The sequence below is a fragment of the Aspergillus ruber genome (genome assembly GCF_000600275.1).
Source record: "Aspergillus ruber CBS 135680 unplaced genomic scaffold scaffold00026, whole genome shotgun sequence".
NCBI lineage: Eukaryota > Fungi > Ascomycota > Eurotiomycetes > Eurotiales > Aspergillaceae > Aspergillus > Aspergillus ruber.
In genome coordinates, this window is record NW_024467322.1 from 296,375 (window position 1) to 309,638 (window position 13,264).

Here is a 13,264-nt window from a genome sequence, read left to right on the forward strand (position 1 = left end):
GGCTTTGGTCGCAAAAAATACGACCGGCGCGAACCTTCAAACAGTCATCCCTCCCGCCGTTCTCCATACTCTCACAGGTCCCCAAGGCGATATGGTCGTGCTCGGCACTCGGAAAGACATGATTTGTATCGCCCACGCTCACTATCCAGATCACGATCTCCTCGCCGCCCTCGTTCATCTTCTCCTCATTCCCCATCGGTATCACCACCAAGGAGGGGTAACCTGCCTGCAGAAAGTCCACGACGTCGTAGGCGTCGAAGTCCTAGTTATAGCAGCTATGGGTACAGCAGTCATAATGACAGAAGCCGGAGCAGAAGTAGAAGCAGAAGCAGAAGTCGCAATTAGTGGAATGGAGGAGAGTCGTTCATTTTGTGGAAGAGCAGTTATCTCGTTTCATGTCATACATTTACCTTTACAGATTGAAGAAAAGGAAGCGTAAGAAGCGAGAAGCTCTTCATAAACTACATTGTAATTATTAGATGCGAGTGACCAAGTAATAGAAAGAAAAAGATATAAAACATTTTTAAAAATTGTGCGTGGAATGTCTGATTCAAAAAAACGGGCACCATCCAATATACATCGCTGCGAGATTCCTATGATCTGTTGCCTGCATAATAAGTTCGTCCACATGACCGTCCACCGAGAGTGGGACAGACTCCCCAGGAAGAAGACCTCGGAGTTTGTTGCGCACGTTTTCCAAAACACTAGCAGGCGTCTCAGGTACACTCGCATGAGTGCGGCGCTAGATATAGTACATGTTTCAGTACATGTTTCAGTATTCATGAGAAATCCGGTCAACTGGGAGTCTTACCTTTCTGGGGATAAAATCGGTCGTTGGATCATGCAGGAAGGTTTCCAATACAGTCATCAAAGCATCTTCGTTCTGGCGCAAAAGACCGAGGCTGATTTCGCATGTTCTCCGAAAGGGGCCTAGCCATCGAGAACATTTTAGTGAAAGTTCGCACCTTCTACAGTCAAGAGTCGTACCATTATACCCATAAGCACCAAATGCATCAGTCATGTTCTGGGTAAGACGGAATGGGACCAGTTCGGGTTTATCGAATGTTAATCCCTAGAGGAATCAGTACTGATTATATCTGGCGGATAGCGCAACCATACCTTATCAAATAAACAGTTGAAATCAACATGTAAAACCCCGCCTGTTCCCTCTTCGAACAAAATATTCTCTCCATGCCGGTCACCCAACCTATAATGAGGTCAGTTGGGGCTGTCCTTCTATACAAACGTGCTGATTCAACATACCCTAGAACATATCCAACCATTGACATGACAGCGCAGGACCGAGTGTACCTCAGTCTTGCAACAAACCATGCTCCTGTCTCCGGAAACATTTCAACAAACCATTCGTGCAACACAGGAGGTAACCTATATCTTTTAGCATTCCTCAGTGTAAGCACTGTCGTGGATACTAACTTTGCCAAAACTTTAGTTGTAAATAAAGGGAGTTTTGAAATGTCCGAGCATGCTTCGGCTAGGTAGTGTGCAACTTCCTTGTACTATGATAGAATGAGCACTTCCAGGCTCTATAATGGCTGACAGTAGACTGGGTTTCATACATTTGGTACAATGCCCCTCTCTCTCAACAATCTGATGATAGGGTTTCTCAATGGTTGCAGGTTATCAACCCACTCAATGAGCCCACATTCCTCATTTAGAGGCGTCACAGCATAAGTTTTGATATCTACCATGTATCAGCCAGTGTATGCATATAAAAGAGAAGGTTGAGAGGGAGAGGGGTCTCTGGCCAGAGCTTACACATGCGCCGTTTGCTTGATTCAACATCTCGTTTCAAAAACCTGTTGATCATATTGTTGAATTCCATGAGGCGCTGATCTTTGCGAAGGTCATCTTTAGGTTTACAAAGAATGTTGTAATTCTTCCCATCAGAGCCTCTAATGCTGATCTTTCGTGGTTTTTGAAGTGACTTTAAGACCAGGGCATCGTCTCGAACAGCTATGAAAGTTAGACGTGAGTTGCAGAAGCTTTGGGCAACGTACCATCTATGGTAGTGGGATCTCTTGGGAAAGCGTTAAATCCCTTTAAGTACTCCGATTCATGGCTGGCAGGGAGGCTTGGGGTTAACATGTTTTGAAATGGGACAACTAATCGACAAGGCGCAACCTTATGGTTGAACCCTAAGTTCCGTGCCAGACTAATTCTGGAAGCTTTATCCTCTATACGCGTCACGCATAATTGCAACATTTCTTCCGAGAACTTCTGTCCCTGATTAATCATGTTGCGCATGTTCGACTTTTTATTCAACTCCTGTTTTGTTTCAGTATATCGTCTAATGAGTATATCGTTTCTTACACATACCATGATTTTGTGCAGGCAGTTGACCCCCCTTGAGGCTCGGTCTTTAGAAGAAGACTTGACAACAGCGAGGACTGTCCATAAGCCCTGTTGAGGAAAAGAATTAATTGCTCTGGTCACAATTCTTGTCAATAGATCATATACTGTCCAGTTTGGATGGCAAATTCGCGCGACCACTTGAGGGAGTATTGTGAACAACTAATATTATTAGTACTTTTCCAGTTTTGACTAGGATTGCATACTTACTAGAACCGCTGGCATCCGGTTCATTGTGTACTTTTTCAGTTGCGTGTGCATGTCATCTAGGCTCTTTTTTCGCTGGTTCAATGTATGCGCTTGGAAATCTCTTGATGCTTTTAACAACCTCTATTCTCAACTGAACATGAACTCGGATGGGGGAGTCTCACTCATTGTCGCCTCTCTTCGGATCAAATGGTTGGTCAACGGTTGAGGCATGTTCCAGCCAAAGTGTTAACACCTTCGGCAATGTTTGAAATACATATTTATTGCCATGTGCCAACGAGCGGAGATAGTTATCGATTACGAGTTTCGAAGCCTCGCCACTCAGACTGGGATATTGTGAGCCTCGCACAAACATACGATTAAAAAAACTCACTATATTTGTGCCTCTTTTCCGAGTGGCTTGTTTTTCTCAGAGTCCAATATCTTATTGTAATGCTTGCCAAGGTAATAATGTGCTTTTTCCCACCTGATGTCGGTTAGTTGGTATTCATTTTCGAAGTGGTATACCTCACCTCGTATGAAGTTTAATCGCTTCACGATATCGTTGGACTATGACATCGGATTGTGTTTGCCCGGCTCTATCAGTCCACTTTGCTAGCAAGAGATGAGCCTAGGTGAATTAGCACGCAAGCTTCGCAGAATATGCATCCCCAATACAATTGGATCATACCCTGGCGGCGAGCATGTTCTGGTGCTGATCTTGGTTCAATTCAGCATCGCCTGACAATGGAAGAGTTGCTGCAAACTCATTGGCAGCTATTGCGCCTTTTAGGGTTTGGATGGCTTTTCGATGGTGACCATCCTTCCACAGAAGTCGTGCGTGTTCGACTGTCGCTGATTTGTCCTTTAATCTAGCAGCATGAAGCATTGAATGGTATGCTTGGTTGATGAAATTGCTTTTCCGCGAGAGGCGGGCGCTGGTTAGCCAAGCAGCAGCTATGTCGGGATCTGTAAAATTGCCTCTTAAGTGCTTGTGAGTAAAAGGAGAAGCGGAAAAAGAAAGGAAAGAAAAGAGAATAATAATATAAATATATATATAAAGAGAGAAAGGGAACCCGCTGAGGACTTACGTGAGCTCCATCATAGCTCTTCTCAAGCCAAGGAGGTATTGCTTATCAGTGATATAACCACCAAGGACATCTAAGCGGCGGTTCAGAGCATCGGTAACATGTGAGTGTGAGATCGCTCCGTCGCTGCCAGAATTAGCTATGCATTCAACTTCCGTTAAGGCATGGAGCTTAAGGATGCTATCATGGCATGATTGCAATGATGAGACGGAATTCGCAGTCAAAGACTTTACGACGCTAAGCCGTAGACCGTTGATTATTTCCCCGAATGACATTTTGTCGCCCTGTCGAAAAGCGTTGAGGGCTGATCCGATACCAATGTTGAAATATCCCGTATTTTGCTCTGAGCGTAACTGGAGATAGTTATGAAGCTTCGTCCATCTCCCTGTAATCCACGAAGCCTCCACAGCGAAAGGAAGGAGTCTGGAGAGTGCAGATTCATTCTCTTTGAGGACTTCAAATCGAGTGAGAATAGCATCTAAAATAAAATGAGTCAAATCTCGAAACACAGATAAATAGTGTATAAAGTTTACCCTGCTGCCCGGATTCTTTAAGACAAGTAAGGAGGTTCCATTGGGCATCGCTATTTCCTGGTTCCTTCTCGAGTTGTAATTCATACCAACTTTGCGCGGTAGCCCACCTCCCGGCTTTTCGGTGCTCGAGAACTTGCTGGTCGACGTTAAGCACATGTAAGTGGGTTGAAATGCCTTCTAAACCGTCTGGTTCGTCAATTTGGCTATAGATGTCTTGTAGACGTTGATAGAGTGGTTCGATGTTGGTCCGCTCCTGTTCAACTGCCTGGTTTTTGCATTGCCTAATGTATTGTTCCCAGTGAAAGAGAGCTCTGGAGAAGGATTTGCACTCAACTGCTCTCTTTGAAATGACTTCTGGTGGAATCGAAGCCAAGAGACTTTCAACAGCCTTGATATGTGAGGAATATGCCCCTGCAAGCGAGTTCCGAGCGACTTCTTTATGTGTTCGACTGAAATGATGGCCATGGCTATTCGTGCTATTGTGTTGCTTTTTCTTTCCCTGCAGCCACCTCGACAGATAATCCAAAACTTCAAAAACACTCTGACGATGATACGTAGGATCAGCTTTTAGGGTTCTGAAATGCAGTGGAAACGGGGATGGGTGATTCTCACTTGGCTACATAATATCATGGCTTCGTTAACATGATTGCTCGCTTCAGGGAGAGGGTGTGATAAAACCGTTGTCAACTCAAACTGCAAATCCAACTTTTCTTCTTCTGAACCACCAACTATGCGATTAAGCACTGCAAAAGGAAGAAGGAAGGACGCTATTGAGATATCTTGGCCCTTGACTATGCGACTGCAAATTTCAAATATGAACTGTGCATTGTCACCACTCCCTTTCTGCAGCAGATCTTGAACAAATGTTCGTAGCCATTCACCATGTGTCATTCCAGCATAGAACAGTGGATACTTGCAGTTTGAGTGGATAGCACCAACGGTGACTGTGTACTTTGATGTGAGAAACGGTGTCAATGTATTGCGTACAGTCTCGGGGAGCTCTAGCCAACGATGGTATTTCTCGTCCGCCTGAACATCGCGGTGGCGCTGGATCACAGCCGAATCTAGCTTGCAAGATCTGAGCAAATTTTGCATCGCATACGCGAGAAATCCCTGGGCTCGAGTGTTGGATGCTGATAGGAATGCTTCAACCAGGATGTGTTGTAAAAAGAAGAGTATGAAATCAAACGTTTCCTCCATGCTGTCAAAATTTGATAAGACGAGAATGTCCTTTTTTTCTTTGACCGAGTCTACTCGATTCGGGTCTAGACAACCTATGAGGCCCAGGCATCGTGCTGAAAGGACCGTAATAGAGTCTGAACTGGTTTTAAACTTCACACAGCAGTCCAAAAGGGATCGCGTTAGTTGTGCAACGACGGGATCTGGCTGCTCACTGAGGACAGAGCTATGGAGGAAGCTCTCATGCTTTGACAAATAGGGTACCAGTTCCGTTAAAGCCTGTTCGACAACGGTGGCGCTTTCGCTTTGACATCGGCGGATGAATGCAAAGAACTGACTCCGTACATCCATTTGCACTTTGAGCCCGTTTAGCCAAATCTCAAATTCAGCCATCGCTGGTATTGAGGCCAATGAGGGCATTGTACTGAACGATCCCTGTATTAAATCGTCATGATCCCTCATGATGTGCTCGATAACCTCGTAAGAAAGCCTTTTACTCGCTTCAGTGAATCTTACCCAGTATTTGATTACAATGGATAGGGTTTGGTCAATCAAGGGCTCAACTTCATCCCGCTCCAGCGATTTAATGAGTACTCCCCAAGCTCCAAAAGCATGATCGCAGAGCCCCGGGATATCAAGGGCCGATTTCAGACAAGCACAAATCTGGATTCATCAGCGTCCACGAAGCAGAAAGGCGGTACATATAAGAATAAACTAACCTGAGGCAATGCACTGCTAACATGACCTCGAGCGATCTTTATCATTTCCCCGATTGCCAATATATATCTCTTCTTTTCAGGCAGCGGTTGTCTGACTTGGAAGTCATTGATGGCGTGCGCAAATTGTGTTATGATGCCTAGAACATGTTCTTCCACGAAATGGCCTAGCAAGTCCATTTTTTTCGATGCACTTCCGTGGGCCGATTTACGTGGAACAAGAGCCGCCAGGAGATCAAGTGCTCGATGGAACTTTTTTTTTTTTAATCTCAGTATCGAAAGCTAGGTCTGATTTCTGGATAACTCACTCTTGATTTCAAGTCGTTTCCTTTAGCTTCTCTCGAATCCGCAAGGCCTTTTAACAGGTCGCAGGCAATAAGGATCGGTTCGGTTCTGACCAGCTCTGCTAGTGTACGGCCTCTGAAGGTAGTGTCCACATCCGCTAGAACTGACATTGCCATTGCTTCCGGATTGGGCGAGGGTTGACTCAAGAGAAAAGCAAGAATCGCGGCAAGATTATTCTTCTCAGAACAAATGTCGAAGGGTGACTTGATCTCCTTGTATGTTGCCCCAACTTTGGCGATAAGGCCCCGTTTTCGTGTGAGCACTAAATAGGGCAAAATGTAGAGTTCGGTCAATCGAAGAAAATCATCTACTGTCATTCCAAGCAAGTCACAGAGTTGCTCTGCCATATATGGGCAAGACTGAAAGTTTTTCACAACGGTCACAGAAATGGTCCTCCAGAAGGGTCGGAACAAACCAGCAGGTGTCAAAGAAAGATGCTGCGCAAGTTTGGAGAGCTATTATTTGCTGTTAACCAAGAGCAAACATACGCATTATTGGACAAGTAGTAGAAATGAAAACGTAAAAATAGAGTAAAAACAATAAGTACGTACTTCTGCATATGCCACTGCGCAAACAAATGGATTCGAATGGCCGAGATACTCTACTAGATGAAGGAGGATTATATTCATCTCTTCATCATCCGAAAGTCTGTAGCGCGTCAGATTCACCCTAGTATCAAATACCCAATATCACCACATACCTTGCAAGTCTACACAGAGTCAATATACAGGTTTCATGAAACGATGTCTCATGCTTCTCGGAGAGATTCCTAAGCCATTCTAAAATCACGACAAAGTTACTGCGACGAATCTCTGGATCCAAATTCTTCCTGATGAATGCTGTCACCGAGTGCCTGTGGACTAGTCAATCTCCTTGAGTGGTTCTAAATAAAAGCAGAAGAAGAAGGGAGGGGGGAAGAGGTATACCCAGTGATAACCCGCAGCTCTCTCATCGAACTTCGGAGAGAATGCAAGCAGAATTCACCGAACACCGAGGAGACGAGCTGCATCTGACTAGAGCTCGGAGCATGTACCAAAGCTCTTCTCAAAGCAATCATCGCTGTTGTTCTGAGACCTGGAGCACGCGTGAGATTGGGTAAGATATAGGCATATATATGCCATAACTCGTCGAAATCGGAATATCGCCATTGTGGCACAGAATCATCCTTAAAATCTTCACTGTCGCAAGCCTGACACAGTGGTATGTCTTTGGTTATGGCACCAACGGGTCTTGTAAAGGGATTTCCAGCCATAGAACACGCCGTACCCCCCAGTAAATTTAAGACCTCACATTTTTCTTGCTCGGTAAGCACTACAAATGACTTGCTTTCGTATCCGTTAGTACTCCATTATATATAATTGGTCATGTTGTATAACTTACGAAATGGCTTGTCTCAAGTCTTGGAGGCTCTCGCAGGGCCCACAGTGAAGCAATGTAGATAATTTCGCTATGAGTTGCTGGAGAGTGTTTTGGATTTCAAGTCCAACATGAGGACGTGATAGGCATAGGCGCTTTGAGGAGGGGGAATCTTCATCATGCGACTTGTATTGATCTGCAACCGCTCTTAGCGTGTCTTTATTGAGATCAGAGGCCCCTGCAGTATGCGTCTCAGTTTCATTCGATTTAACTTGCGTGTGTCTTCCGAGTAGGCCTTGTACTGCCCCCTGAAAAGAATTAGTTAGCTCCGTCACCCTTCCGGCGAACATCATTTGCGCTAGGTACCTGAAGGCCCGGATCAAATGTCAGGAACATGGACTTCTTTCTGATATCGATTAGCACGGGCAGAAGTGTGTAACTCATGCACTCAGCAAGCATGTTCGGGCCTTTAGTGGCTTCAATGAGGCGACAAAGAAACGAACTCAAGCCTAGCTGAAGAGCAGGCATTTGGCCGAAACCATCCAAGCTGAATGCCTCACTCAGACATTGGAGCCACGTCTGCGATAATTCTATATCTGATTGCAAAGGACCTGAGCGAAAGGACTCCTGCTCGCCTTTAGGTTCCAGTGATGTCAGAAATTGCAGAACGATCCACGATGTACTGTCTAAAGCAGCAGACCCGGTGTTCTGGTGTAAGCTAACAGTGACTTTCCACAGGCGTTGATACCCGTTCAGGATCCAAGCCAGGTTCTGGCGAGCCAGGAGGTTTTCGCGCTTCATGCAAGGATTGCAGGTGAAACTCGGGCGACAGGAGTTTAAAAGTTGGAGAGCTAAGATTATTGCCCGTGAGTTAGTCCCTAAAGAGACTCTTCGCTCAAAGAGTGCACGGGGAAGACCGAGCCTGTTTAGTTCTACAAGAAGGTCCCCTCCTGGGGTCGGTATGGAGGGTTCGTTTCTACCAAGACCCCGCGGTATGGAGAGGACCAGATCCTCTAGAGATAACAATATGTCTGGAAAATGATTAGTTGAACACCCTTATGAATGCAACTTAAAACCGAAACAGACCCATGGTGCAAGCTCGCAGAAATGCAAAAACAGGTTGACAGGAAAGCCATGGCCTGAGCTGCGGATACGATATGCTTGAGAGCGTAGAAACGATCTTTGCTTCAATAGCTTCATTATTCCAATTACCCAGCAGATCAATAAGCCGTAGAACTAGCCAAGTGAAGAGTGGTGCATGGATGTCAACACCCAAAAGTCCTGGGTCTGATATCTTGATCAAGACTTGGGGAGCTTTTTCAACTGCCATCTGTATAATTTCAAGACAGTCAATGATTTGTCTCTCAAGGCTGCCGTCGCATGGGCCTTCATCCACAGGGAGGCTAGGCTCCAGACCAGCTTTTAGGACGATGCAAATCAACTTGTTGACATCTGTGACACTATCGTCAAGACGTAGCTGGCTATATATTCCGCCAGCAAGCTCTTGACGAAGCTGTGCAAATGTCTCTCGGGTCAAATGGTGAGTCTGTTCGCCTTCAGATGATAGACGCGGGGCAAGTTGCGCGGCCAGCATTGATGAAGCTGGCTCCACAGACTTCCAACCGCCATTTCCTTGCGCTGCTGGGTATCGAAACCCTCTCAGCTCATCGCCGAGTCCCATATGCGATACTTCGGATCTAAGTCTTTCAAACCTGAAGAGGCACTCACTGTGAGGTTGTGTGCATGTTCACTAGCATTTCTGAGCCTTGAAAACAGGAGGTATGAAGCACGGAGAACGCAGTACCAAATACTGGAGTAGATATTGCCAGACCGCTGTATCTGAAAAAGAAGCCAAGACGTAATGTAACGTAAATACACAAAGCTAACCATTATTAGAAGGAAATGTATTGAAAATTACAGGACAATGGAAAATTTACCATAACTTCATGAAGCCTAGAGTCTACATTAATACAACACTTGTAATATTAAAATTTAATGGGAACCCGTACCCTATTACCATTCCCTAGATCTCCGTAGCCGCAGAGCAATATCAGAATAATATTTTCAGACTAACTTAATACCTTACAGATTAAGAGATCTGGTGAGACCTTAGATATGGACGCAACGCATAACTTTTTAGACGTATCTAGGGAGAGCTCTAAGCATGCGTATTTTATGAAGCAAGCATTGCTCATGGTAAGGACTATCGAGCTCCCTCGTTTGTGCCCCATTCGAATTGAGCAAGCTTACCATTCATTAGGGAGAAAAAGCACTCCAGGCAAATGAAACGCCTGTGGGTTGTGTCCTGGTGTATGACAGTCAAATAGTCGGAACTGGGATGAACGACACAAATAAGTCAATGAATGTAAGTTTTCCAGGATACATTATGAATATGCTCATATATTGGCTCTATTGTCATCGAATTCACACTCATTCTGTATCATCTATGGTTTGAGACATATCACATTGGATCCCTGAGCTAACATTGAACAGGGCACAAGACATGCTGAGTTCATTGCCATTCAAGAGATGCTGCAAAGCCATCCCAGATCACACCTGCATTCAACAGATCTCTATGTGACTGTTGAACCCTGTGTTATGTGTGCATCTGCGTTGAGGCAATACCAAATACGGGCTGTATATTTTGGCTGTGGTAATGAACGATTTGGAGGAACAGGAAGCGTGCTTTCATTGCATTCCGAGTAATTTAAACACAGCCCTATCAATACTCGAGTGCTGACGCGCAACAGCTATGCCATTGATTTGCCGTATCCAGTGCATGGTGGATTGTTTCGCAAAGAAGCAATAATGCTACTTCGACGCTTCTATATACAAGAAAACGAAAAGGGTAAGCACATATACATATGCACAGTTATTTCGTTAAGTAGTTGCTCATGCCTATTAGCACCGAAACCTCGCCCGAAAAAGAATCGTGAACTGAACACAAGTTTTGAAGGAGACGCTGAGAGCTTCGATTATATGTGATAATCAGACAGTTAACTTTATCTCGACCGTGACAAACCCATTGTATAGAAAGCGAGCAGCGTTATTATTGCTAATATTGTGTTCTCAAAGGAAGTAAGCGCCTTTTTCTTTTCTTTTCTTTTTTTTTTTTTAATCTTGCATTATGAACCACAGTAGCGCCAGGAGGAATAAGTATACAGGAGCCCACAACAGGCGGGATTGGCAGTCAAATCTTCCAGCGTTTTCATGCCCTGTAACACTACAGTTTTAGTTAGAGCCGGCCTTCTCAGCTTCAAGTTCCCTCTCAGCTTGTTGATAATACTTGGCGGTGTCAATACCGTGCTGGTTTCACTAGTTAGTTCCATATGCCCATATATCATGGAAAGAATTATAAACAAGGTTCAAGATGACTAACCTGGTCGTGATTGACGGCATTGACCCACGGGATAACATGGATAAACATCTCAGAATATCGCGAGTTCCTCGCCGCCACCCCTTGTAGGTAGGAGGAAAGTTTCGAGGCACCGTACAAAGGCTCACCCCTCTTGACTTTGTCAACCATCTCCCTGTTGTCTATCTCGACCTCTCTCGAATTCTCCGTAAACCCGTAAAAGCGGTCTGCGACGTGATTAGCAAGATAAGGAAAGACGAGGCGTCATGAGAGTAAATCCTGGAATTGGCATACTGCAAGATCGCTGATAAAGGATATGGAGACCTCCTACAAGGCCGAGAGCTGTCGCTAGACGCATAACCGGGGCGAAGCCTCCTTTGCCCACATGGGACGGGCTCACCCGTTCCATCATCCAGAACGAAATTGGGGAGGCAGCAGCCATGCCACCAGCAATGGCATAATCAGAGGGTCTAGCATATCCGAAAACTCGTTTCACGTGTCTAAATTGATGTTAATAACCCTAGACAACGGTACTGTGAGGGGTCAACCGTACGGATCGGAGTCGATGAGCTGCAAGACAAGATATGATTATTAGCAGGGTGGCCTCGTCACTGCTGAGTGAACGGAACAGTCAAGCAAACGTACCGGGTAGTCAGTATTTGCCCGTTTGGGGGGGACAATTGTCTTGTTATCGGATACCATGATGACGATGCTGGGACCGTTTTGAGGGAAATACTGACATCGATTCCGCTGCGACGGAGTTGAGTTCGGAGGAGTGCCAAGAGTGCTGTCTACCAAAAGAGGACTAGCGTGTGCAAGGATAATTGGCCAATCAATGTCCGCGGTAGGTAATACCTACCTCGCTATCGGGCACATTATCACCAACATACTGATTATGAGGCTACTGTATTGAGCTAAGTACAATTAAATACTTATCCAACCTGTAATACTGTACTGGGGGTCTCTATTTAAATTGTATATAGAACAGTCCGAGTGCGTTGGTATTTCACTGGCGGAATATATGCCTAAGGCAGCATGTCGCGTAGCCATTATCTATCCGCGCATGTCTGATCAAAGGACCTACTCCGTATTATAGACATTGGTTACGGGGTAGAATTAGTTGAATATTGCTTTTACTTATATACTTACCGTTAATTCCCAAAGCTCGCAAATATGGAGAACGAAGACCCTAAGGAGTCTCAGATGAGTGACCTTTTCAATTATGATGTCGGCTTAGATGACATTTTACGAGATGTCTCGACAACATCCAATACCAATGCTGCGAAGCAACCCTCAGGGCCTAAAGGCTCAGGATTAGGATTGGGTCTTGATGAAGAAGTCAAAGTGTCCAAGAAGCGCCAGCCTGTTGCTAAACTGGATGAGAGCCGGTGAGGATTGGATTTGGTCGCATTTCTATACCGACACGGCCTTATGCTGATATCTTTTCCAGATTGCTTTCTCAGAACGGAATCCCAAAGCTGCGCCGTGCAGCCAAAGCGAAGTTACGATTCAAGGGAAAGGGTCACGAGGTACGCTACGTCAATGCTTGAGCACGTAAGGACAAGCACTAATGAAATATTTACATAGTTTTCCGATGCGGCGCGCCTACTGAATTTCTATCAATTATGGCTGGATGACCTGTTTCCCCGTGCCAAGTTTGCTGATGGTCTTTCCATCATTGAGAAACTCGGTCATTCCAGGCGCCTACAAACAATGCGCCGGGAATGGATAGATGAAGAAAAGCCGAAATCATCAATGGACACATTCGAAGATAGTCTACCGGAAAAAAGCCAAGGAAATGGACAGCCATTTACTGACGCGCATATTGGCGAACCACGTGCAAATCTCGAGGGTCTTGATGACGATAATACCAATGCTACCGTTCCCCGGGAGGAAAGCAGGTCAGATGAAGGGTTGTCTATGTCCGACGCCGAGGGTGGCCAGCGAAACTTAAATGAACCAGAGCCTGAAGATGACGATCTAGATATTCTTTTAAGGGAGCAAGATCAGGAAAGTCCTGCACCAAACAAGGGTCCAACAATATCTAAACCCTCTCATGAGGATATATACGAAGATGATCTTGAAGTCCTGCGTGAGCTAGAAGCTCCAGGTCCTACATCTACTTGATCAAAGTCA

At 45.2% G+C, this 13,264-nt stretch overlaps 4 protein-coding genes across 4 annotated transcripts; 2 read left to right on the forward strand and 2 right to left on the reverse strand.

Annotated features, from left to right (window-relative positions):
- Positions 1-456: 456 nt before the first annotated feature.
- atrA (protein kinase MEC1) lies at positions 457-9,574 on the reverse strand. The gene is made up of 26 exons (XM_040782670.1): positions 8,860-9,574; positions 8,140-8,804; positions 7,798-8,081; positions 7,344-7,742; positions 7,118-7,270; positions 6,969-7,065; positions 6,381-6,872; positions 6,076-6,324; positions 4,790-6,019; positions 4,178-4,718; positions 3,648-4,122; positions 3,248-3,539; positions 3,090-3,187; positions 2,951-3,043; positions 2,742-2,903; positions 2,581-2,680; positions 2,338-2,532; positions 2,019-2,286; positions 1,777-1,974; positions 1,578-1,702; positions 1,435-1,517; positions 1,264-1,386; positions 1,120-1,207; positions 988-1,072; positions 812-930; positions 457-742 (listed from the first exon to the last, which is right to left on the reverse strand). Exons 1-26 carry the CDS (start codon positions 9,452-9,454, stop codon positions 551-553), a joined length of 7,401 nt encoding a protein of 2,466 aa, XP_040636277.1. The 5' UTR covers positions 9,455-9,574; the 3' UTR covers positions 457-550.
- A 216-nt stretch (positions 9,575-9,790) lies between these two features.
- EURHEDRAFT_484744 (nucleoside deaminase) lies at positions 9,791-10,955 on the forward strand. The gene is made up of 5 exons (XM_040785544.1): positions 9,791-9,969; positions 10,034-10,138; positions 10,267-10,475; positions 10,524-10,621; positions 10,679-10,955. The coding sequence occupies exons 1-5, from the start codon at positions 9,889-9,891 to the stop codon at positions 10,756-10,758; spliced, it is 573 nt and encodes a 190-aa protein (XP_040636278.1). The 5' UTR covers positions 9,791-9,888; the 3' UTR covers positions 10,759-10,955.
- EURHEDRAFT_187182 (putative NADH-ubiquinone oxidoreductase 21 kDa subunit) lies at positions 10,882-11,866 on the reverse strand. The gene is made up of 5 exons (XM_040777899.1): positions 11,774-11,866; positions 11,682-11,698; positions 11,423-11,628; positions 11,153-11,355; positions 10,882-11,079 (listed from the first exon to the last, which is right to left on the reverse strand). Exons 1-5 carry the CDS (start codon positions 11,828-11,830, stop codon positions 11,005-11,007), a joined length of 558 nt encoding a protein of 185 aa, XP_040636279.1. The 5' UTR covers positions 11,831-11,866; the 3' UTR covers positions 10,882-11,004.
- A 465-nt stretch (positions 11,867-12,331) lies between these two features.
- On the forward strand, positions 12,332-13,255 carry EURHEDRAFT_462355 (Chromosome segregation in meiosis protein 3; the record flags this gene model as incomplete). Its single annotated transcript, XM_040784798.1, has 3 exons — positions 12,332-12,516; positions 12,579-12,657; positions 12,716-13,255. 3 exons carry the CDS (start codon positions 12,332-12,334, stop codon positions 13,253-13,255), a joined length of 804 nt encoding a protein of 267 aa, XP_040636280.1.
- Between the last annotated feature and the right edge of the window lie 9 nt (positions 13,256-13,264).